The following is a 26,007-nucleotide window of genomic DNA, read 5'->3' as shown; positions in this document are numbered from 1 at the left end:
CAAACTGTGGCCAATGGACTGGCTGTTTCAGCCTCCAGCCTAACGCTGAGACTCAGAGGGTATGAAGCAGGAGTGGGCTGGTTTAGCATGGGGAGCTCACCTGTGGTATTGTGGAGCATCTTGTAGTAGGGCTGCTGGCAGGAGTATCTGATCTCAGATTTGTATGTGGTAAGTTTGTTCCTGGTAGGAAAGGTAACCAGCCCATGTTCCAGCTCTGCTGGGGCTCCACAGTCTGCAACTGAGAGAGAAGAGAATGAGACCCCTCAACTACCTTTTGTTCTTCTTCTTGGGGCCATCTGGTGGGTCTGTCTCACATGGATGTGCGCAACTCCAGAGAGCAGTGCTATAGTCTATGAGATGGGGCACCATTCCCATAGCAGTCACCAGTGGCCCTACTTTTGGGGTCCTTCTCATCTATCGTGTGGTCAACTCACCTGGCCTGGTGTCAATTCCAGGGCAGAAGCAGGTCTGCTGAGATTTAAGCAGACCACAGTCTTTCCCTGCCAGGGCCCTTTCCTTGACTTCCAGTTCTGTTGTGCAATCCTCTTAGCCTCCTCTGCCCAAGCATGAAGCCTGTGGCTCAGCGAGAAAATTCTGGCTCATGTGAACCAAAGAATTTTCAGTTCTTCCAGACCCAACACATGCTGAGTAAGAGCAGTTAATGTGTTCACATTGGAGCTTGGCATAAAGAAAACAAAAACAAACCAAAAGAAACCCAGTTCCTGCATGAGTCCACAGCCCCACCCTGCTGGCTCTCTGCAGGCACAGAAGGCAGGGGGTAGAGTCAGGTGTGGACCAACTTTGAGTCTTCATCTGCTCATTGTTTCCAATTGTTGGTGCAGGGACATTGGGGATGGCTGCAGAACAAGACCAAAGATGCCTGCTTCTCAGAGGTGGTCTTAGAGGAGCTGCCAGTCCAGCTAGATCTTAGGGGAGTTGCCAGCACTGATAGAGTCCAGCATGAGTCTGCTGTGAGCCAGGTCAGAGGATGAGGACCCAGTTTGTCAGTGTCTCTTCAGGGGCCTCCATTAGGGGATGGTGCTCATTTCTAAGGAAATTCTAATCTTAGGTCTAACAGCCTCTGCCGGAATTGAAGAATCATAGAAGACTCATATAACTTCACAGTTGAAAAGGAACCTGAAGGCAGGCAATCTAGAATACCGTCTTTAAAGGTGAGCCCAGAGAGGAGACTTGACTGGTCTAAGGTCACACAGTGAGTTACGGTCAGACAACTAGAACTGACCTTAAACTCAGTGCTCTTTTAAGTAAACCAAACTGACAGTTCTTAAGGATCTGTTTTCTAGCTAAATTGGCCTATAATAAATATTAGCTGGGTAATGGCAGACATTAGCTGTCAATGTTCTGATAATTTCAGAAGACAGCGTTCCAAAACTATGGCAGAATTTCCCAAATTTCCCTCATCTCATCATAAAGAGAGATGGCACTTTACACCTGAGATGCTACTCAGAAATGCGACTTTTAGCTTTAGGACTACAAATGCATCTTTCCGATTGAACAGAGCTAACTTAAACTATAGGTGACTCGCAGGTCCTCCAGGGTGGAGGACAGGGGTGAAGGATGAGAGTAAATGCAGGTAACTCCTATCCACAAGGGAGGCAAAAGCCAAGAGAACTGCTTAGTGTTTTGTCCTGGCCTTCAGCTCCCTGGTCAAATCATTCCCATCTGTTTTGATCACCCCAAAGTAGAGACACACTTCTACTCTGCAAGGAAAGCATGGGAGGGTCAGCACTAGGATAACAAGAGGCGATAATGTTTATTAAGTGAAGCTACAAAGAATTTTAAGTGCATTTTCCTGTTGGGTCTCACAGCAGATTTTTCTTCCTCTTTTAGAAAATGCCGTTGATGTGTTCCTGGATCTTGGTAGTATGACTCTTGTCTATCTTAACTTTGGTCTAGCAGGTCATTTTGCTGAAGCTATCCTTAAGACTTATTACCTAGTTCGAGGTGGAGGAATTCCAGGGTTGGTCTTAGACATGGCGAGGTGGTCAGACTATTGGGAGCCTGTTACATGGCCAGCACTGGTGGGCAGAGATTTTCTGGATAGAGGACCTACTTTCACTTAACTCTAGAGAAGTAAATTTGCCCATGGATAAAGCTGGTCCTACAACCAGACAGGGAGAGTGATAAATAGTGGAAATAGAGGTGACCTCAGCCTGGGTATAGTGAGCAGGGAAAGGGTGCACCTCTCCCCAAGTGTACATGGCAGGCAGAGAGCCACATCTCTCTGGAACCTGGAGACAACTTGCCCTTCGAGTGGCCTTTAAGCTCTGCCTGGCACAATCAAAGATGCTATATCCAGACCCTGCCTCTTCAGCTAGTCTTATCTTTTCCGCTCTGTGAAGGGTCTCATCTTTTTCTCTGAAGCTTCTTCTGGCCACTTCCACACTCTGGACTCAAAATGCTCTTCCTTTTTCCATTCCCTTGGCCTCTCTTTCTCATCATTCTCCAGGATGCAATGTAGCAGCCCACACCCTGTCTCCACTGTCACCTCTTGTTACCGTTTACTTTCCTTCAGACACACCTTTCTTGACCTGCTGTCCTGAGCATGCTTTGCCACAATTTGGGGGCTTCCTAGAGAACTACATACAATCAGCTCACCCTATACTCAGGCCCCAGGGATGTCCCCATCCCAACCTCATCTTCATCCCTTCCCCCAGTGCACTGGTGCTCCAGCATCACAGACCCCTAGCTGTGCTGCTGTCTCACCTGCTGCTTTCCTCACACGGAGAAAACCCTGTGGTCCATGCTCTGGACTCACCCTCGAGGCCTCGATCTGACACTGCTTCTTCTTGAAAGCCTTTCCTCACTCTTCTAATCAGATCAGGCTACTTCCTCATTTCTCCCTAAGGAGACTTTTATTCATCTCTCTCAGATGCATGTATCTTACGTTGTCTGGTATTGCAATTATTTGGGTCCATATCAAATCTTCTGCCTAAATTATGACTCCCTCTATCACACTGAGTACAATATCTATTATAATTTGTGGCCTTAAAAATATTGATCCAGCTGACACTTGTCTTTATTGGTTGCCCCATCTCCTCTCTCAGGGGCTCCCCTGCCTTTGGATGGCACCTCAGTCTCTGGACCTCTCACTGTCTACGCTTGCGGGGTTCTCCCCTCATTGAGAGGCCATTAAATCACCAAATAGACTGAGAAGTCACCCTGTAATGCAGGAGTTCTCTGATATGTCTACCCAGACTTTGTTCAGGCTGAAGCAGAGATTCCCAGAATGCAGGCTGCCACTCCAAAGCCCTTTCTTTATCATTATTTATGACCCAGTGATGTTCCATGGTGCCAGAACTGACAACCGCTGTTCTCCAGTGTGATACCTATGTTTTGAAAAACTTTAATCAAGGAATTTTCAGAAATGCAAAATTTGCACGCTCCAGAAGAAAAAACATCTGATGATGGAATTTAAGCCCTGTGTAAGGTGTAGGTGGAAGAGAAACTTTCTGGCAAAAGAATATGTCTAGATTTCCTTAAAATCCATGCTATATGAGTTATTGTTAGTTTCACCTACTCGTGGTTGTTAAGAAAGTAGCAACGGGTAAAAATATTAAAGTCATAAAGTCACAGGCATTCTGCCCCAATTAAAATTCAGCTGTGGCGTGGACTAGAAACCAGGGCCCATTTGACCTGGTCAGCCATGTGATTGTATATTAAATCTTGTGTCTCTGGGACCAAAGTCATTTTTCCTTTGAGAAGAGTACAGTCCACTTAGAGGTGCTAAAAAACATCCCCCATTGTCTTTTCATTATTTTCCAGAGTAATGTTTGAATGATGCATGAACCCTGACATGGAGAATTGTTCTCATACACACAGCAGTTTCAGCTGCTTGAGGCTGGGCTGTCTTCCCAGCATCCATTCTAATCCACACTGCAATGGGAATTGGAGTGTTGGTGGGGTGGGGAGGGGTGGAGGAGCTCTGGGACCCCGGGGGTCTTGGGAGTGATCCATTCCCGGATGTCTGCACTGTGTGGGGTCCCGTCATTCATTCTGTCACTTGCTCTGACTCGAGTTCGCTCTCCATATCCATTTCGGTTTCTGCCACCATGGTGAAGATCAAAGAGGGGTCAGGAGGTACAGAGAAAGGAAGCAGAAAGAGGAAGAGAGAGAGAAAAAGAAGAGAAAGAGAAAAATTAGCAAGCAAAGCAGAAACAGTTCACGCAGGAAATACAGAAATCATTCCACCAGAATTGATTAAGAATGCACAGTTTAGGTACAGCCAGTGTGAAGGACAGTTTGGGATTGTGGAATTTGTACCACTCTGAAAATTTGCACAGTCATAAATCCTGGGTCATGAGGATTATAATATTCTGCCCTCGGAGCAAGCTTTGCAGTCATCTCGTACCAACTCTCATTTGACAGATGGCATTCTGAGTGGAGGAGGACTTATCCGGGGTCACCACAGCAAGGTGGAGGCAGGGCCAGGACAACCACCCATCATTTCCACTTCCTGCTCCAGTGCAAGTTTCTTCACCGCATACTCACACTTCCTGTCTGTTCCTAATCCCGTAATCTCTGAGGACTCTCAATTTCTCAGTCGTTTTTGTCTTTGCATCTCCTCTAGGACCCAGCACATGCTTGGGATGGAGAGATGCTCAATAAATACCTACTTAGTGAATGAGCAGAGATGTCAGGAGTCTGGGGATTTGAATAGTCCTAATCTAGGCTATGCTGGGACAATTGGGTCACATTAGGGAGAAAAAAAAAATTTCTTTTCTTCAGTTCAAAATGACAGGCATTCTTTTGTATACCAACATAAGTCACATAAAATAGAACCATCATATACATAGTGCCGTACTCTACCAACATTTCTGTTACAATCAAAAGTGTGTGTGTTTCATCAGGGAAAAAAAAAATATTATTAAGTTTTCCTACTTTCTAAAAGCAAAGTGAGAGGAACCAAACCTCTTCCTAGAGAAGGGGTTGTGTGGGAGGAAGAAATAAGCTTTTCATTGAGCTTTTCCTCGTGCTCCACAGGTATGATACAAACATTAACTCAGTTCTCAGAAAAATCTAGAACGTGGGAAACCGAAGCCAAAAGAGTCTGAGTAAATTGCTTAGGGACCCTCAACTGGTTGAGTCTGGGTTTGAATCTAGAACTTCTTGGCTCCAAGGCACACGCTGTCATCTACACCCCACATCCTCCTTTACCTCGTCCTTTAGAACGTCCCCTTGCTTTGCCCTGCAAAGTGCTTTGGGTAGAACTCAGTCACAGCACTACACATAAGCTGTGTGTTGGAGGAGATGGTGGATATGTCTACCATCATGTGAGTTCCTCCATGGCTGGACCTTGTATTTTCCATCTGAATTCCCTATAGACCTCTGCACAGGTATCCGGTAAATCTTTGTGGAAACTTTCTGTTGAACCCATAAACCATCTCCCTTTCACCACATTGGGCTCTGACTCCTGCCACATCATCTATATAGATTTAAAAAAATTAAAAACAAGCATATTCTGCTCCAAAGTTCTGCCTGGGATTTGCCTCAAGGGAGCCCTGCCTTGAGAGTGTCCCCCTTGGGCCAGTGGGAGTGGATCTACCTGCTTACTGGATCCAAGCCATTTAGAAGGGAAGAGGACACCACTCCAAAGTTTGCATGAAGTCATGAAATGGGGGTGGGCACGTCCAACCCGAATTCTTGACTTCTCACCTCTCCATTCCAAAGCACATCCTCTCTGCTTCCCTCCCTCTCTTCTTTCTTTCTCTAACTGTTTCTGTCACCATGCCTCCAGACATCACTGTTGCCATAGATAAGTTTCCTAAAATCATAGTCCTTACAAGTCTTGCATTGAAATCACCTGGTAGGGGGAGAGGCAGTGGTGGCTGGCAATTTATATTTTTACAGAGCTCACTAAGTGATTTATATGGATTATGTTATTTTAGAACCATGGGGCCATATTGTAGAATATTAAAGCTAGTCCCAACTCTATTTTACAGTTGAGGTGAAGAATCTAGTCCGTAGTCACAGGATGGGTTAGGAGCAGAGCTAAGGCAAGAGCTCTGGGTTCCAAGAACCAGTGCAGAGCTGTGACCCCTGCTTCACACAGGTCCATTGTGCTGACTCCACAGCCCTAAGGCATGAGCTGTCCCGGAAGACTTAGTGGATATGGCAGAAGGCCACATAGAGACTGGCAAGGTCACAGCTCTGGGCACCAGTGCCAACATAGTTTCCTGAATTAGCAATTGCCCGAGCTAGTTTCAGACATGGAGACATGCTATTCCTTTAGCAAGTTTGGCAACCTGTCTGTAGGCAGAGGTAAAATTAATATTTAGAAAGCAAACTGGGACCCACAAGAAGTTTTTTTGAGAATCCTAAAGTCTTATTACAGAAAGGGGCATGAATAGCCTTTTTGTCCAACCCTAATGTGTCTGTTGAATTCCTGCCCCCATCTCTCTTAGAGTTCATCTGCCAAGCTGTCAGCCTTGTATGTCTCTGCTCAGATGCCACCAGTGCTGGGGAGCTCATTACCCATACAATCACCCGATTTTGTTTTCTTACTTTTACACGTAGGGATCTTGTTACTCCATGTCCCATCTTTGAGACACTCGATCTGGAATGTGTCCATCTCCACGTCATCCTAGGAAGAAACATGAAGAAGGTGTGAGAAGAAGGAGGAGAGTGGTTTGGTGGCTGTTTCCCAGAAAAACCAGCTCAAGCTCCAAATCCAGCTGTCCTCGACTGAGATTTTCCAACCATGAGCCTCCAAGGGAAAGCTTGAAGAGAAGGGAAAGAGAGATGCTGAATTCAAATTCCCCATTCAGACTCTGGAGAGAGGCAAGGACTGTGTACAAGAAGTGGTTTGGGCAACTGTCTTTGAAGGGGAACCTGTCCGCTTGACTCCTTTTTCAGAGCAGTGGATCTCAAATGTGAGCAAGCATCAGCATCCCTGAGGGCTTTTGCACAGACTGCTGGGCACAGCCCCTAGAGTTTCTGATTCAGTGGGTCTGGCCTGGGGACCAAGACTTCGTCTTTCTAACACGTGAGGTGATGCTGCAGTGGGGACCCCTGTTGGAGAACCATTCTGTGACAGCAGTGGTCCTCTAGCTTGGCTCACATCAGACTCACCTGGGCAACAGAACAGGAACCTCTGGGTGGGGAGCAGTGATTGGTTTTCCTGGTCTCAGGTGGGGCCTGGGAAGTGGTTTTTGTTTTTTAGGTTAACCAGGTAAGTGCTAGGAGAACTGCCGTTTCAGAGGGTGGGAGAGTGAGCAATGCCCATCTGCCTCCTTTAAGTCTCTGCTTCCTGTCCCAGTTTCCCCGCATAAGCCTGAGGAAATTTGTTAAGGTTGTGCTGTCCTGATTGTAGGGCTGAGTGGATCTAGATTTTTTTGAAATTCAAACCAGCCAGTTCTCTGATAAAAGACTCTTACGCCACTTCTAGAAGTGAGAGTCAGGGAAACATGCGTTGGGTTTTCAGAAGACTGGAATTTCTAGGTCATTTTGGAGGTTTATGGGGAAGCTGGGAAATACTGTGGTGGGACCATGACAAGCTTTGGAAGCCCACCTGCCCTGGGAGGCTCTGGAGAATCTCTCTGGCCTGGTGGCTCCCCCTCCCCAGGCAGGGCCCGGTACCTTCAGCACTTTGTAGCCTGTATCACAGCTGATGAGCACCTGGTCCTTGAAGGAATACTTGGCTTGTGAGGGCTCGATTTTCCCATGAATGGGAGGCTGGAGCTCTGGGCACTCATTCCCTGTGGGGAACCATGAAAGGACAGCTGGTGAGAACATAAGGAAAATCTGGAAGCCAGAGGCCAGACCCCAGAATGCAGGGCCTGATGGAGGTGGAAAAACCACAGAACTGGGTTATGTGGGCCTGGACCTCCAGGGCCTGAAGGAGACAGACTCTGGAAACTTGAGCAGGACACTTTCCAACCTGGACCTCTATTTCCTCATTTGTAACATGAGGTAGTTGGCCAAAGGGTTTCATCAAAACTCAGGATTGGAAAGGATATTAAATACCAATGGGTATAACTTTTGTCTGAAGCTTCCTTAATGACATCAAACATCTATTTGCATCCCTACAGTGACAGGGAGTTCAATGCCTCCCAATCATGTTCCTTCTGTGCTGGACTCCTCTGACTGAAGGAATAGTGTGTCCTTAGTCAGCGGAAATTTATACCCTTGTAATTTTTACTTCTTGGGCATAGTTTGCCCTCTTGGGCCACTCCAAATGACCCCAATTGCTCTTTCTTTCCAGATCATTCTTCAAAATGGCGGAGAGACTGGGATCACATGCCTCTGAGCCTTCTCTTCAAAAGACTAAATCTGATAGGATTCCCAGCCTGGTCCTACCCTGACATGTTTTCTCCTCTGTTCATATCCTCTTGACTCCTCTCCGCTGAACTGGGCACTGAATGTGACAATGCAGGCAGGGCCAGGATTTCAGTCTATGAATTGGATTAGTCACACCCAGCTGCGGTCTTGTCACTGATGTTCATCCTCTTCTTCCTTGAGTTACTGCAGACCCCTTGAGTCAAATGGCTTTACCAGGGTTTGTGCCAGAATCTACTGGGGAATGAGACCCATGGGCTTCGCTAGTCTGAGAGGGAGTGCACAAGGGCGTAAACCACCTTAATGAAACATTCTGAGCTACAGGGCCCACACTGATTCCTGCCCCAGACTTGGAGAAAGCTGGAGCTGGAAGGGTCCTCTTAGGTCCAGTGAATCAGGGGGTGGAGGGGTGGCGCTCAGGAAACAAAATTAAAAAAAAACTCCCCACATGATTCTGAAGTACAGCAAGGTTTGAATACTACTAGTCTAGTTCAAACCCATAGTCGTTGCTGCCCTTGCCCCCATTTTATATATGGGAAACTTAGTCAAGACAGAGAATGTACCTTGGTTCCAAGCTACTCAGTGGCAGAGCTGGGAATCCCACCAGATCACCAGGGGAGTCCCAGGCCTGCACCCCCTCCTCCCTCAGTCACTGTCCCGTTAGGCTGAGCACAGTGACCGAGGGTGATCCAGGAGGGAGGAGGCTGAGTCACCTGTCGCTCTGTATGACAGCCTCCAGCCCTGGTTCTCGCCAGAGTTGTCGCTGTGGAACATGATCTGGACACTGTGGCTCTGGGTATTGATTTGTTCTGGGGCTTTCTCTCCACAGAAGGGCCCCCAAACTTTCGGCCCAGCTTTAATCTGTGAGGGGCAAGATAGAGAAAAAAAGAGGATCACAACTGAGCAGTGGTGGCTGTTACAGGGATGACCTCTACATTGCACCCCAGAGTTTTCTGGAAGCCTCTATGTGAACCCATGGTATCCACTGATGCTTTTAGTGGGTCTTACCATTCATCAGTTTCATCGCCACTCTCCCCTTTATAATTTACCACATCCCTGGAAATGGACAAGGCAGGCTAACAATTCTCTGCTCAAGAATGAACATACTGTGGCTTAGACAGGGGCAGAGCAGATGTGCAGGGGCGCAGGATAGGAAAGAGTTCTGCTCTCGAAGAACCTGCAGTCCGGTCGGGGAAGACTAACAATAAATAGCAAACAAAATAATTACAGGCTGTGGTAAGGGTTATAAAAAAATAATTGGAATGATATACATATGTAGTACAAATACACACTCTATGTTTATAATTTATGTAGTAAAATCTATGTAACCTATATAATTCATCATTTCTATAATAGACAGTAACATAATAGATAACAACTTTAAATAGGTCGTCAGGGGAGGCCTCTTTGAGGAGATGACATTGGATTTGAGACATGTAGGATGAATAAGAGCTTGTCATTTGAACGGGAGGAGAGAATATACTCCAGGCAGAGAAAAGAGCATATGCAAAGATCAAGATCAAAGGTGGGAGAGAGCCTGGCAAGTGTTAAGAACAGAAGGAGGCCAGTGTGTCTGGAACAGAGGGAGGGCCATGGCGTGAGGTTGGAAAGGCTGGCAAGGGCCACACCGTGTTGAGGAATTCATGTTTATTTCCAAAGGCCATCTTGATCAAATCTGGCTTTTAAAAAGACCCTCCTCCCAGCCCCATGGCCTAGTCGTTAAGTTTGGTGTGCTCCACTTAGGCAGCCTGGGGTTTGATTCCCAGGCATGGACCTACACCACTCATCAGTGTCCATGCTGTGGCAGTGACCCACATACAAAATAAAGGAAGATTGGCACATATGTTAACTCAGGGCGAATCTTTCTCAGCCAAAAAAAAAAAAAAAAAAGGATCCTCCTTGAGGCTATAGGAGAACAGATTGTGTAGGGCAAGAGGTGAAGCAAGAAAACCAGCTAGGAAGCTTTGCAGTTGACTAGGAGATAACAGGGTTTGGACTAGGATAGAGGCAGTGAGGATGGAGAGAAAAGAACAGGCACTATTAGCTGGTCTGGATTTCCCAACTCCCAGTCCTGGGTCCTTCTTATGCCTTTAACTCTTTTTCTTTCCATCTCTGAGGACCAGCACTCCTTAACCCTCATTCAGTGACTCCTACAATCCTGGGCGACAGCTTCATCTTGTCACCCTTATTGTGGCGAGGGGAAAAAGTAAAGCCCCAAGAGGTTAAGTGCCTGGATCAGGCTCATAGCACAGCTCCTGGGATAGTATGTGTGGTAGGCAGAATTCTGAGATGGTCCCTATGACCTTCACCCCTGGTGTTACTTCACTATGATGTTACATTCCATGACAAAAGGGATTTTGCAGGTGGCCAAGGGGCTAGTTTTGGATCAGGTAAGATCCCTAGACTGGATCTCATTAAGCTGGTAGATGTTATTCCAAATAATTACTTTTGGGGAAGCAAGCTGCTTGGCCCTCTATTCTGGGAGAAGGTAGAGGGCCAAGAACATCAATTTTCCCAATTCAGCCAAGATTTCCCAGCATCCCCAGGGCAAGTGTCCATTGCAGGCTTACCTTGATGTAGTCGTAGGGGCAGGTCACCTCAGGATGGTCCTCAATGTCGAAAACGTCCTCGAATTGCAGGCTGACCATGAAGCCCTCCTCCAGCTGGATGGTGTAGAAGCACTCGGAGCTCTTAGGGTAGGGGTTGGGGAAGTCGGGGCTGGTGATCACGCCGGTCCTCTGGGTAAAGAGGTTGTCACTGCACTCCACTGCGGGAAACACACCAAGCCAAGTGGTACGCCACAACCATGGCCACGGCAACCCCTTCCTTATCTGTTACTGTACAATTTTCCCAGTGGTCGCCACAGGCAAGCAAGGGAGGAATCATTAGCCCCATTTTACAGATGGGGTAACTGAAGCTCAATGAGGGGAAGTGATTTATCCAAGGTCACACACCAAGCAATTTGCTGAGTCAAGACTCAAAGGCAGTGAGTGTGGTGACCTTTGCATCAGATTCCCTGGGATTGGCGGGGACAGGAGGGGTCTGGGCTGGAAAGGTTTTGAGATGGAGTGTCTGGGGAATGTCTGGTCCTCTTTTGTCTGCTCCCCCTCAGCCCAGAACTCCATTACGTCTCTGCTCAAAGCCTTTCTTGATCCCTCATCTAACAAAGGACCTTCCACACACCCTCCCTCTTGGGTTCTGGTTTTGCTTGGTTTCTCTGCACGCTGCTGACCACTACTTGACATGATGTAATACATTTGTTTGTGGGTTTTCTTTCCCCCATCTAGACTGTAAGTTCCCTGACCTCAGGGATTCTGCTTTGTCCCCACTGCAGCTGCAACCAGGGACCCAGTATCCCGGGACCCTGGCCATGGCTTAGCCCTGCCCAAGGCCCCTTCATTTGTCACTGAACTTTTCCCCTTGGGCTGACCCCTCCTCGATTGGGGATGCCAATCCTTTCTAAATTCTTGTTTATCCTCTTATTGCAAATAAGAAAACCGCAGCCCAGAAAGGAGGTGTGACTAACTTGAAATCCCACAGCTAGGGCTACAGAACAGGGTTTAGAATGAGGTCTCTTGAATCCCCATCTGTTTTCATTTTCACTCTCATGGGGGTAATATCACCCCCACGGGGGATAAAGTTGGTTTTTTTGGGGGGGGGGAGTTGTTACTCTTTTTATATGTAATACAGAGACAGACATATGACACATGAACATATATACAGTATATCTGTGGAATTAAAATTTCATGGGTAGGGACAATTAAGAATAGAATGTTTAAAAAGACTCCTGGGGGCAGAGATGAAAATGAAAAAAAGATTGAGAAAACTTGCTCATTCTTAGCCCCCCACTGAAATCAGCATATAGTAGATACTCAATAAATACTTATTGAATGAAAGCCATAGGAAATATAACCCTCTTCAAGAAAATGCCTGTGTGTGCCTGCTTTATCCTCAGGGGTCATATAGGGATTTTATTCAGAAGCAAGTAGAAGTTTCTGAAGGAAGAAGGAAAAGAATTCTTGTTTCCAGCCTTGTCCTCCTCCAAGATCCCTCACTCAGCCTCCAAGTGATCTTTCTAGAACGCAGATCCTTGCCCTGCAGTCATGCTATCTACTGGTAGTTCCCCAAAGTTTCCGAATTCCATCATGCCTCTGAATGTTCGCAGAAGCCGTTCCCTCTGGCTGGAATGCCATCTCTGTCAGGGGCACCATCTCTGGGAGGGGTTTGCCCACCTCTCCAGGCAGACTCAGGCCTGACTGGAATGTGTCCACACTCCTTGTACAGCAGTTATTACAGTTCACCACTTGCTTATGTGGCTGTTACCCCAGTAGCCGGGGTGGTCCTCACAGAAAGTGGCTGAACCCTTCCAATTCCCCACCCCTGCCCCAGCCTGAGACTATAGCAAAGTAGGCACGTTGATGAGAGATGAACACAGAGAGAGATAGAAGGAATGGGACATTTTCTTCCTGTCTCTCTCTTTGCCTCTCTCTCCTCTCTTCTTTCCTTTCTCCCTATCACAGAGGAACTTAAGGGGCCATGGAAGAGAAGAGAAAATAGAACTGCCATGTGAGGTCTAGTTCATGGCTCAGAGGGAGAGGATTGGGAAACCCAGGTTTTCCCTTAACCCGGCCAGGCTGATTCCCTCAGTAGGAGAGGAGATAGGGACCACAGACTAGAAATTCCTGCTGCCCAGGAAGAAAAATGGCCTAGAGGCCAGGGCTTCTCAAATGCAGACCTTTGGGAACCTGCACCTGGACTTCCAGACTAGTGGGCATTTTAGCATCTTCATCCATGTGGTATCTGAGGCACAGCTCTCTGACTTCATTTTTAACTGTTCCTGCTACATATCAGTCCTTCCTCTGAGCCTCCCCCAATCTTACTGGAAAATGTGGCACAGAAGGGTGATGTATAGAGTCACCCCTGGGCCCCACCTCTGCAGGTCCTGTTGTCTGTGTGGAGGATGTAGCCAAAGCGGCAGGAGCAGTAGTAGCCACCGATGTAGTTGTGGCAGTAGTGGTCACAAGACAGCTCCTCGTCCTCGCGCTCCGTACACTCATCCACATCTGCGGGGCAGGTAGAGTCTCTCCGTCAATCAACCCAGCCATGATGAAGAAGACAACAGCTAACGTTTCCAGAACACTTAGTATGGGCCACTCACTTTGTTGGGAGGTACATGCATTCCCTCATTTAATTTTCACATAAAATCCAGAATTAGCTGTTACCTCCATTTACAAATGAGGAAATTGAAACTGAGAGAGGTGAGGTAACTTACCTAAGATCACAGACAGCCAGGATCAAACCCAGGCAACCTGATTCCTGGTGGTGCTGCTATCCTCTAACAGTTGTAACAATAGCAAGCAGGACTATTACTATCCCCATTCTACAGACGATGAGACTGAGACTTAGAGGCATTAAAAAACTGACTCCAAGTCACACAAAGAGTAAATGGTGGAGCCAGCATTCAAATCCAGGGGTCTGGCTCCACAGTCTGGGCTTTTGAACTTTACTCCATGCTCCTCTTTCTTTTCTGAGTCCCTACTGTGGGTCAAGCCTTGTCCTAAACATTACAAGTATAAAGATAAAAAGATGTATGTTCTCAATTCGGTTTAAAAATTTGAATATACATTTCCCTAAAAAGGATACACGAATGTCCAACAAGCACATAACAAGATGCTCAACATCACTAGTCACCAGGGAAATGCAAATTAAAACCATAATGAGGCACCACTACATACTCAGGAGAATGGTTAAAAATTTAAAAATTGATAACATCAAGTGTTAGTGAGGGTAAGGAACAGCCGGAACTCTCATACATTGCTGGAGAGATATAAAATGGTCCAAACGCATTGGAAAAGGTATGGCAATTTCTTATAAAACTAAACATACACCTACCCTATGATCCAGCAGTTCTGCTCCTAGATATTTATGCAATAGAAATGAAAACATGTGTTTACAAAAAGACTTGTACAAGAAAGTTTGTAGAAACTTTGTTAGTGAGAGCCAAAATATGGATAGAACTCAGGTGTCCATCAAAGGGAGAATGGATAAAACAATCATAGCATATTCATACAATGGAAAATTCTTCTGCCAGGAGAAGGAGCAAATTACTGACGCACTGCAACAACGTCAATGAAACTCAAAAACTTTATGTTGAGTAAAAGAATTCTCACGCCCCCAGGATATATTCTGTGCGCATTCATTTATATGAAATTTTAGAAGAGGCAAAACTAGTCTAAGTGGAACAAAATAAGAACAGTTGTTGCCTCTAAGGGAGGTGAGAGTGGAGTGTGATTGGGAACGAACATGAGGGAACTTTCTGGGTTGATGGTAAAATTCAACGTCTTCTTGGGGTCACAGGTTACACATGAATATAAATTTTTTCAACTCAACAAATGTGCTTAAGATTTTGATGTTTCATTGTATGTAAATTTTATATTAAAAGAAAAAAACCTGTGAATAGATATTGAACTCTAGCAAAATGGTAAGCATGCTGAAGTATTTGGGGAGAAGTATACTGATGTCTGCAATTTACTTTGAAATCTATCAGAAAAGATGAATTGATGGATAGATAGAGGACAGATGGATAAATATGTGATAGAACAAATGAGGAAAGATATTAACAGTAGAATCTATGTGGTGAGTATACAGGTGTTCCTTGTAAAGAAGACAGCACCAGGCACTTTTAGTCTTTGGGGAGAAAGGGAGATCTGTGGATGAGTCACCCAGTTCTCCAACTTACCCACAGCCATGTAGTGAGCATCAAAGCCAGTGAATCGCTCCTCATTGGAGAAATCTGACCGGAAAGTGATGGACATGAAGGAGCCAGGGGAGAGGACCACTTCTTGGCCAGGGGTCTGTTCTGTGTCTGTGGTCTCCTGGCCACAGAATGTTGCCAGCACCTGGTATTCAGTTTCTACCTTTGAGGTTAAAGAGAAAGGGAACAAGATGAGCAGCTTTGCAAGTTAGATTCTCTGCTGGTCTCCAGGAGAAAAGAGGAAGGGGCTGCCCATGAGTAGACCTCGGAAATATAAAGAAAGAGATTAGGGATTCTGGGATTTGAGGAAAGATGCATTACAGGATAAGGCAATGTGACCATCCAATCATTGTTTCATTCATTTTGTTTAGTTCCATCAAAAGTAACTTGACATTTGTCATTCCTGTTAATAACCAAATGGCTTATTTGTTGAAAACAACTCAATGTTAAAATTCAGAAATAGTTAGATAAGCTCATGGATGGATTCTATACGTAACAGAAACTTACCACTGTTCCAAAGAAAAGAACCTTTATATACAATATAAATCATTCATTGAGCGTTCAGTGCGTACCCGCCACTGAACAAAGCATGGGATAGGGGGTGATGAGAAATGAGGAAGACATAGAATTGTGCAGGGGAGGCAGTGTTCAGAGAGAGGAAAACAAACACAGATAGAGCTATTGCACAGTGTGACATGTGCTTTAATGGGAACATAGCACTGGGAGTACACTCAGGGGTGAATGGTCCCCACTGGAATGTTAGCTACAGAAGCACAAGACTATTATCTTTACAGATGTGTCTTCAGTGTTGGGAACAGGACCTAGAACATAGCAGTTACCCAATAAATATTTATTATCAAGAACTAAAAGTGCAAGACCCATTCTGAGAACAACGAGAAGCCAGGGATTCTGTAGGGATTGGAGGAGAAGATGTACTTGGAAGGACAGTTTGAAACTGGATTACAGTTGACCTTGAGTGCCGTAACAAGAAGTGACTCTTAAGTCTATGAGTAAAGGGAAGACATTGAAAACTTTTGAGCAGGGAAGTCATGGAATCAGAACTATATTTATAGGTAGTCTTAATAATACAAAAACTACTGAAATCATCCAGACATGATGTTTGTGTCAAGACCCAGATGCAAAAATTGTCTATTTGCTAAAAGAATTCTCTACTTTGGAAGAGCCAGAGGCCCTGCGTAAATTCTGAGATCCAAGCAGAGATCCTAAACTGCTTGCCTAAAGCTGATTTTATGTGCGTTTGATTTGGGAAGCACAGCATGGTAGCTGGTTGGTATATGTGGTTGACTATCAATACTTGGCCTGCCCACCATTCCATCATCTTACACCTAACCTGATTCTTTTAACCTCATATTTGTGTTGGTAACCTCTAGATTAATGTTTTAGCCAAGATGCATGAGAAAAATCTCTTACCAAGAATGATTTCCTCTGCCTTTCAAAGTCACTAAAGGAAAGTTCTCAAAGGCTGCCTATCTCTAGTAGCTTCTAATGAATTCATTGTTTTGTTCATTAGCTTCAAATGTCAGAGGTATCTTGACATTTGACACTTCTGTTTTGAAATTAATGATTTATTTATTTAAAATGAGTGGGAGTTTTGAAGAAAAACAATTTTCCCTGCCAACAAAACACAGGGACAATTAATCACTAACTTTGGGAATTGAATTGTAAACAGAAGATGAGATCACAGCTTTGCTATTTATTCTCCTTTTCTGCAGATACTAGCCGAGCTCACTCTAGCCTTATAACTGTAGAATGTGCTTCTCTGAACACAGCTGAAATGTCACTTCCTTGAACATCACAGCTGGTTTGTTATTTTGGTTAACTGAATTTTCCAGATAGCTGAAATCTTACCTAAATAGAATTAAAAAATATTTTTTTAGGTGTAGTGGTTATTAAAATGCTTCATAGAAATCCCTGCTTTCTTAGTGAATCATGCTATCCCTTCATTGGTGATCCAGGGACATTGTTATGAAGGTCAACCGTCTTGGGGATATGAGTTGTGCAATGTTGCTTGCCCTGTATTGAACATCCCCAGACTGTAATACCTTTGCTGTTCTCGTGTCTTCTTCATGTAGTGTTTTATTTCCTATCTTTTTATCAGCTTATTAGGTGAAATATGTTATAAAATAGAAACCAGTTAAGCTGGTCTTTTAGAACTTAATAAAAATGAGACTGAACAGATTTAGACTAAAGGCCTGGGAAAGGGATTCTGTTTTGAGTAACTACATGATCTAGAGTGCACTATGTTGGTGATTTCTGCTTTGAAGTCATGTAAGGTGTATAGACCTTAGAGGTCCTGGGCCCTGTTCCTGACTCTGCTATAAACTGTTACATGGTCACGTTCTCTCTAGATCTCAGTTATCCACCTGGTAAACCAGGGGTTTGAACTAGCTGACATCTAAATTCTCTTCCAATTCTGACATACAGGTATTCTAACTAGTCATCACATCCATACATCAAATAAACCAACTAGAAGATGGTGAACAGGAGTTTCAACACACAGATTGCTTCCTGCTGAAGAACTTGGTGGACTTGAACTTGTTTGTGGTCTATAACTGTGTAATATAAAATCAATTACCAATGAATAGTCACGCCTTGAGCATTAGCAGTTCCAGACACAGCAGCCTCCTTCCTGTAATTTGGCATCCCCAAGGTCTCTTGGCTTCTATAATGCCTATAGCATGGACACTTTCAAGTGAAGCCAACTAGAGATAATTTGGATTAGGGAGAGATCTAATGAAGAGTTCTGTGATAAATGACCTCCAGGCTTAAGGATCTTTTCATGATGGCAGATAAGCAGTCATCACCCGCAGAGTCACACTATTCCAGAGGACAGGTAAGCATGCCCCAGACGACTCATGGGAAAATCTGAGCCATACACACCTTTGGAAGCAGGGAAGAGGAATCCAGTAGCTTGGGACCCTGGGAATTTAGCCTGGAGCCCAGAATAGAGTCCTGGAATGTCAGAGCTGGAAGGAACCTTTAAGGGCTATTTCAATCCCCCTCCTTCTAGAGGAAACTGAGGTCCAGAGAGGGGCAGTGACTTGCCCAAGGGTAGAGAGATAACTACAAGCATTTCCTGATATCAGTTTTGCTTTCGGAAACTGTTCTGACCCTGGAAAGGAAACACCAACTCAGAGAATACATGACAAAAGACATAGACACTTTGCCAGACAATTTTTCTGGCTCAAGGGTCTCTTGAAACCTTATCTTGGGTGCATGGACTATCTCCCAGGGAGGATGTGGCTCAGCGACAGCTCCAGGGGTAACTTAAACAGAGGGGTCACTGGCCCTGGTTAATATTTTCAGCCCCTGCTATGAATTGTAAAATTCTACAAAAGTCATTTGCATCTGAGTACAGGCACAGGATTGAGCTCTGGCTTCCATGTGGATTGTCCCATTTCTAGAGCCATCATATTAACATGATGGAGAGAAATACCCTATCAAACGAAAACGAAGACACAAAATTCATAATAATAGAGAACCATAGGGCTGAGGATCACAGACTCTTCATTTTTCTATTTATGATGGGCAGCCATGTCCTTTCAGACTATTGTTATTTAGGACACCAACAAGTGGATGCATATCCCTAATTTGTTTTCTTTCAACTCAGTTCAACAAATATTTATATACCAAGTCCTGTCTGGAGTGTAATGCGGAAGTTGCCAAAAGTTATTTATTTGTTGCATGAGCTTAATAAGCAAGTCCTCTGCCTCTGGGAATGTGAAATTTAGGAGAATAAGATAAGTACTGAAATGTGTATGTGTTGGGTATTGTTGGGGTATAGTTATTGCAATGAAAGATGTGTAGCCCCAGGGGTTTAAAGAAGGTAAAAAAAATTGCATCCAGCTGAGGGGAGTCAGAAGACATTTAGGAGAAGAGAATATCTTTTGAGCTGGGATGGAAAAGTGAGTGACATTTAGGCAGGTAGAATTAGTAGGTGGAGGGTTGTGGGGAGTAGGGAGATCATGGAGGCAGAAGGAATAGAGGAGGCTTGAGGGTATTCACAGTCTCAATGCTCCTCCCTTCCCACCACCGCCTGATGTAGAGAAGGGGTGTTATTGAGAACAGGGAGCTGGGAAGAGAGATCCAAGGAGGAGAAGCCAAAGTCTGTCTTCCACGAATTTTCTACCTTAGTAGAAACAGCACAAGCCTCCTAGGCAAAACTAAGGCAGGGAAGCAGAAAAGTTGGCCAAATTTCAGTTGGAGGACAGCTATGGCTGCTCTTCACATGTCCATAAAGTCATCTCATCAGAGTTCAACAAAGGCATGGACAGCTCCCCATCAGCTCCTTGGACCAACGGATTGAGAAGGTAGCTCTGATTTAAATGAATCGGGCAAGGTCATTATCTAGTAAGTGGTTGCTCCACGTCCACAACTACAGCATCCCAATTCCCTGGCTGATAATGCTCATGCTCCTTTAAGGCATTAGGCGAATAAACAAAGGCTGTCTGTCCTATAGATCCAAATGCCTCATGGCTTTGCTTGTCACTGCTCCCAAGCTACATCCTGGAGGCCCTGTGACATCTTCTCTGGGCCCTTGAAGGGTCTTTCAGAGTTAATTTAGGCAGACATTCAAGGAGTGTGTGGGGTTGTCCCATTGTCAATTCCCTAGATTCTCCTTTGCTGTGTACTTCCAGGGTAGAGTTGGCCAAAAAAAGGAGTTGTGTGAGTTTAGAAGTCAACAGTCTTTATGCTCTGAAGGTTGTTTTGTGATCAGTTACAGAGATGGACAGATGTGGATGTGCGTAGTAGGTTCTAACTTGTCCTAACTCTCTTCCGCTCTGCATCCAGCTCTTCTTTTCAACCACCAGCTCTGATGGCCAACAGTGGCCCAGACCTACCACCAGACACTTGCAGGTAGACCCACAGAGGTGGTAGCTGCTCAGAGCCAACAGCTTCTCACAGACCTCTTCCTGTGGGCTCCCCCTTATGGCACCACTTTGGCTCCTTAGATGGGCTTTGAATTCTCAGATTCCTCTGCAGATGCCAACATTTCCATTCCTGCAGGACTTCAGGAGAACTGATTAGTGAGCTTTCTGTGGTCCTCCAACTCCCTGTCCCCAAGTTTCACTTCCTCAGCTCCTCCAATAATTATGAGTTCTAATGCCCATAAATATCCATTACCTCACAACACGCACAGAAGCTCTGCTTTCCTGACTGAACTCTGACTAATACAGTTATTGGTATCAGAAGTAGGATGCTGTAGTAACAAAAAACTAGAACACGTGGTTTCACTTTTGGGATCGTCTAGCAAGTAGAGGTTAGAAAAGCAGAGAGAAAACTGCTATAAGAGGTTTGACAAAAGGTAACCTGAGTCACGTAGTGGTAAAACCATTGGCCCAACTTGTCTATGGCGATTTAGAAGGTAGAAAAATGTACTTAACGAACTTGTGGATCTGGCTAAGGAGATCACCAGAGAGAATGTTGAAAGTGTAGATACGTGATTCTAGCTGTACATGGCAAGGTACTCCAGGAAGAGGTACATTTTCAGTGTAGCAGAAATTAGAGGAAATACAGAGGGCCTAGGACTACCTGGGTTGGAAACTAAGACTATCTTTCATGCCTAGTCTCTCCACTAGCAAATTATTTTAAAAGCAAAATGGCTGCAGGATAAAAATCAAGTCAAAGATGTGGCTGTAAGACACTACGTGAGGATGTAGAAGATTTCAGGCAGTGCCTAGGACTCCCGTCAGCTAGACAAAAGGGCAATGAAGAACTTGAAGGGTATGGTCCCACAGTACCTTGACACGCCTTCCAAAGTAGAGACAGCCTACTTTGAAAAGAACTGTGGGTCTTGTTTTTGTTCAGTGGCGTGTACTACATTCTGACATATAAGAGATACACACAAAAAATTTCAAGGGAGATGTACTGACCAGCATGAACTAGAAATGACTGAGACAATTTAAAATGAAAACAGGCCTCTAGGCCCCAAGTTTCAATGCACAGGAAGTAGGTGGAAAGGACTACTCAGCTGTAAACATGGGACATTTTGGAGGAAAAAGAAGAATGTCTTAGAAGGTGAAGCTGAGAAGCCAGAGGGCAGAGTCAAGAGCTACAGAGAGCAAGGGACTGAGGAATCCCCCAGGGAGCAGAACTGGGCTCTAATCAAGGAGCATTCCTGGTCTCTGGAGTAGGCAACATGAGCCTGGATGGATTTCAGAATTGCTATGGAGCAGTAACTGTCATATGCCTCTATTCCTCCCATTTATCAATGGGAGTTCTATTGTGGTTGTCTTGTGCTTGTATCACCGAGACAGGAAGATATTGGGTCTGTGGAGGGCAGATAACTTTTCTTTGGGGTTCAGAGGTCTCTGGATCAAGAGAAACTGTACTCAAGGATTTATATCCTGGGTGTCTCATCTGCCTCTGGAGCCCATTTAAATCATGAGGTCCAGGACTGCAAGCCTGACGTGCTAATGGGATGACACTTCGGGGGGATGGGGAAAAAGTGTATTTTACACATGGGAGGCACATGAATTATTTTGGCCAGAGGATAGGCTGTGATATATTGTTTGCAAAAATACGTATAATAATCCCTTCCATTCCTGTACACAGACCCTTTTTGCAAAGCAGCTTTGCTGCTCATGCATTGGCCTTGTGACTTGCTTTGACAAAAAGCACATGATGTGACGAAATGGTGTGCCACGTCCAAGGGGCCTTGTAACTCCTTCAGGCCTCAATGGGACTTGTAGCTCTTTCCTAGGTGGAGTACTGCCCTGAGGCCATGATGTAAAGAAGGCGTGTCAGGCCTACTGGAGAAACAAAGGTGATACAGAGCAGAGATGAGTAGGCCTAGTTGAGGTCTCTGGACCAATTAGCTGACAGTACCCCCAACTACCAGATGGGTGAGGGAGGCCATCTTGAACCTTCCAGCTTCAGTGAAGCTTCTAAATGACTGTATCCATGTGAATGACCTCAGGTAAGTCCAGCATAAGGACCATCTTGTTGAGCCTAGCCAAAACTCCTGACCACAGAATAATGGGTAAATCAAATGGACATTGTTTTAGCTACTAAGTTTTAGAGCGTTTTGTTACACAGCAATAGGTAACTGATATGGGGAGTAAGGAAACAATTTTGGACAAAGAATAACACTGACATTTGTGAACTGAAATTTGGAGAATTGCAATCTCATGGCTCCTTTGGGGCTTTAAAGGTACCTAGTCTAACCTCACATCTTTGTAACACACCCTTATCAAAAACTCATCCCTTTGGGGCCAGCCTGGTGGTGCAGTGGTTAAGTTCGCACGTTCTGCTTTGGCGGCCCGGGGTTCGCCGATTTGGATCCTGGGTGCAAACATGGCACCGCTTGGCAAGCCATGTTGTGGTAGGCGTCCCACATGTAAAGTGGAAGAAGATGGGCATGGATGTTAGCACAGGGCCAGTCTTCCTCAGCAAAAAAGAGGAGGATTGGCAGCAGATGATGGCTCAGGGCTAATCTTCTTCAAAACAAACAAACAAACAAAAAAACTCATCCCACTTTTTCACAATCAGTTACAGAGATGAGAAACTCACTACCTTCCAAGATCGATGTGTGTAGCAGCTATACATACTAATAAAAAAACTAGAAAGCATGTAAATTTCCAATTCTAGGGGAACAGTTAAAATGGCATTAAGCTAGTTAAGCAGCTGTTAATTATCACATTAATGGAGAAATTGCAATGATCTAGAAATATTCTTAGTAGGTTATATTAAGTGAAAAAGCAGGGAAAATTGAATGTATAGGGTAATTACAACTATGTTGAAAGTTTGCATTGAACATAAAAGTGGTAGGAGTTAGAGCCAATAGTTAACAGTGGCTGGCAGAACTATAGGTAATTTTTCTTTTGTCCTCTGTTTTTATACTTTAAAAGTATTTAAAAAAGAAACTCAGGCCCACAGTTACTTCTCTCCAGCTTCTACCCAATGGCATAAAATGAGTTAGTTCAAGTCAACAAACAAAGGGAACACACAGGAGGGGCAACTAAAGCAGCTGGAAGTTCAGGGTTGGTTTCTAGCCCCTTCATCACTCATAAGCACCTGAGTCTTCCCATCCTTATCGTCATGCTATGGGAGCTTCTCATCACCCTCTCACCTCCTCTCATTTTCTCTAGCCCTTGGGTCCCAACAGAGCTGAAAATCTTTAATTCCACACAAACAATATGTTGAAAAATAAAATTCTGATAAAACCATCAAGAAACTCAGAATAACTGAAATTCACATATGGTAGTCCATGGCAGGGAGGGTCTCATGTCAGGGGACAGTTTTTGCGATTGTCAGCTCCAAGAGGGAGTCAGTGTATGGGGTGTGGAGGACGGATGAGGGAGGCGGAAGAGTGCCTTGTGGAGTTCACAAAGACTTTGGGTAAAGGAAGAGTGAGCGAGAGATCAGTGGGGGAGGAATTGAACATTTAAGAATGTTTGTGATAGGAACATCTCTGTCCTTCTGGTTTCTCAAGAGAGTGAGTTGAACTGTCAATTGTTTTCAATTTTTTGTTTTCTGTTTTTTTGGTGGAACCCCTTACCGAGACTGAATCATGTGGGACTTCATCTTTATATGAGTTGCACACGAGGCTTTACCAATTATTAGATGTTGGGAAAATTAGTGCTTAAATTCTCTGTGTTGTAGGTTGAATTGTATTCCCCAAAAAGACTTAGACAAGTCTAAGTCTAACCCTTAGACTTTACTTGACCTTATATGGAAATAGGTCTTTGCTCATGTAATTAAGTTAAGATGACATCATACTGGATTAGGGTGCACCCTAACCCAATGAATGATATCCTTATAAGAAGTGGGAAACTTGGACAAAGAGATACACACAGAAGGAAGTGTGAAGACAGAGTCAGAGATTGGAGATATGCTGCCACACCCAGGAAATGCCAAGGATTGCCAACAACCACCAGAAAGCTAGAAGGGACAAGAAGGATTCTTTCCTATCACCTCCAGAGGGACCATGCCCTGCTGACACCTTGATTCCAGACTTCTGGCCTCCAGAACTGTGAGAGAATCAACTTCTGTTATAAACTGCCTGGCTTAGGGTAATTTGTGATGGAAGCCCTAGGAAATTAATACCCTCTGTATATAGCTTTTCTCATTTGTAAAATAGTGAAAATAATAGTACTTATTTCATAGGACTGTTGTGAACATGACATGAGTTAACATGTGTAAAACATCTACAAAGATGACCGAAATACAGTCAGCGCTCAGACAATCAGCGAGAAGAACAGGACCACTGACGTTCAACCAACTGAGATGACGCCTTGCTGGACTCCCAGCTAGGTCAGGCATGGGTAATTTCACACGTTTGAAGAATTAAGAGACTGAAACTGACTCTGGATACCCTCTCGTTTCCAGGTTCCACTCCTTCCTCCCTAATCTCGCTGAAGCCATCAGCACAGACTTCCCTTTTTATAAGGACCCAGGATCTCAGGATGATGGAGCAGGAAGGGAACCCAGAGAGTCCTTGCAGCCTGGTCTCCTCAGGTGGCAGGTGGCATCATAGGTCCCTGTGCATTTTACAAGTTCTGCATTTTACAAGCGTTCTAACAGTGCTGGGAGGTGGGTGACATGGAAAGGTTATTACCCTTATTTTATGAGAGAGAACCAGAGTAATGTACGGGATCTCTGAAAGCTTCCATCCACAAGAGAATAGCATTAAGTCCAGGAATCTCTCTACTTGCCTGTCCTTCAAAGGATTTCTCCAGATGTGTGAATTTAGGCCAATGATTCAGTGACAGCCCTGGGCCCAGGACTCCTGACTCACAAGTGAGTGCTCTGTGCTCCTGAGGTCACCCTTACTGCAAGTCTGTCACCTCTGGGGACTGCCCCAGGGTTTAAGAGCCCAACCTTGCTACTTTACCTAGTTACTCAAATTACAGTTAAAGATCATGAGAAGGAGCAAATTAAAGGCACCAGATGCCAGACAAAAACCAGGGACTACGAAAAACAGGAGACACGTGTGTGTGTGTGTGTGTGTGCGCGCGCGTGTTACATTTCAGAAGTTCTTGAAAGCTATGTAAATAAAAATAGCACAGCTGGTGGGTCTAAGACTCAAGTTGGCCTCATTTGAAATAGGCTAAAGGTTGATGCTTCAGTCTTGGCCCAAGTCATTTGGCCATAAAATAATAATAATAGTAACAACAGGAGGAGGAGGAGGTGGAGGAGTAATAGTAGTTGAAACTGTAAAACTTTCCAGTTGACAGAGTATGTTCACCTTCTTTGTTCTATTTGCTTCTGATGGCAGTCTTGTAATGAATGCCCTTCAGGCAGACATTGTGATTCTGGGCCCAGAGAGGTGGCATGAGTCCCAAAGGCCACACAGCATAAGAATAGCAGACCTGAGACAAAATCCAGATGTCCTGACTTCCAGGCCTGGTTCAGTAATTGGAATCAGAGAACCATAGACAGTCAGAGATGGAAAAGACACCAAAGGTGACCCAGTCTATCTTTTTCCTTTCTTAGAAGGGGAAACTGAGGCTCAGAGAAGTAACTGGCTCAAAGTCACATGACCAGATAATGGCAGAGTCAGGGTGAGGAGCCAGGTATATGATAGTTCCAGTACAGTGTTCTTATTTACTTGTTAATCAGAGTAAAAACCTAATTGCGCTGGGTGGCCTGCTAAGAAGGTATTGTATACATGCAAATGTCAGACACATCAACAATGTAGGGGCCTGAGAGACAGCTGGCAGGTCCTTGGAGTCCAAGAATCCCACTGCTACAGGCAGGATTGCCCATTCACGGGGAGGGCTCTGGATAGCAGAGGGGATCGTCTCCAGGCAGCAGAAGCACAGGGAGAAGAAAGAGCTGGCTGGGGAGGGGTCACCATGAGCCTGGGAAGCAGGCATCCCGCAGGTGGGAAACTGGCAGTGCCCACGTCTCAGTGGGAGCAGTCCTGTGGGGGGCGGGGAGAGTCTGGGATGGTGGCTGGGAAGGAGGATCAGGAAGGATTTATGCTCTTG

General features: G+C 45.0%; 1 protein-coding gene across 9 annotated transcripts in view; it reads right to left on the bottom strand.

Annotated features, from left to right (window-relative positions):
- Positions 1–26,007, bottom strand: part of MASP1 (MBL associated serine protease 1) — a 64,975-nt gene that overhangs the window by 23,090 nt on the left and 15,878 nt on the right. For 6 of the 9 annotated variants that reach the window (XM_014843360.3, XM_014843363.3, XM_014843362.3 and 3 more), the window contains 7 exons: positions 15,038–15,215; positions 13,230–13,361; positions 10,869–11,065; positions 9,012–9,159; positions 7,600–7,718; positions 6,526–6,604; positions 101–238 (listed from right to left, as the gene is read on the bottom strand). In XM_014843360.3, coding sequence (XP_014698846.1) covers positions 101–238; positions 6,526–6,604; positions 7,600–7,718; positions 9,012–9,159; positions 10,869–11,065; positions 13,230–13,361; positions 15,038–15,215 — 991 coding nt within the window. Of the gene's footprint in view, positions 1–100; positions 239–3,351; positions 4,066–6,525; positions 6,605–7,599; positions 7,719–9,011; positions 9,160–10,868; positions 11,066–13,229; positions 13,362–15,037; positions 15,216–26,007 lie in introns of those variants that run through there. The other 3 variants (XM_070509242.1, XM_044771269.2, XM_044771270.2) reach the window with 2 other exon arrangements.

The sequence above is a fragment of the Equus asinus genome, chromosome 5, assembly GCF_041296235.1.
Source record: "Equus asinus isolate D_3611 breed Donkey chromosome 5, EquAss-T2T_v2, whole genome shotgun sequence".
In the NCBI taxonomy this organism is placed as follows: Eukaryota; Metazoa; Chordata; class Mammalia; order Perissodactyla; family Equidae; genus Equus; species Equus asinus.
The sequence above is the reverse complement of the archived record's forward strand: the minus strand, read 5'-3'. Positions and strand labels throughout refer to the sequence as shown.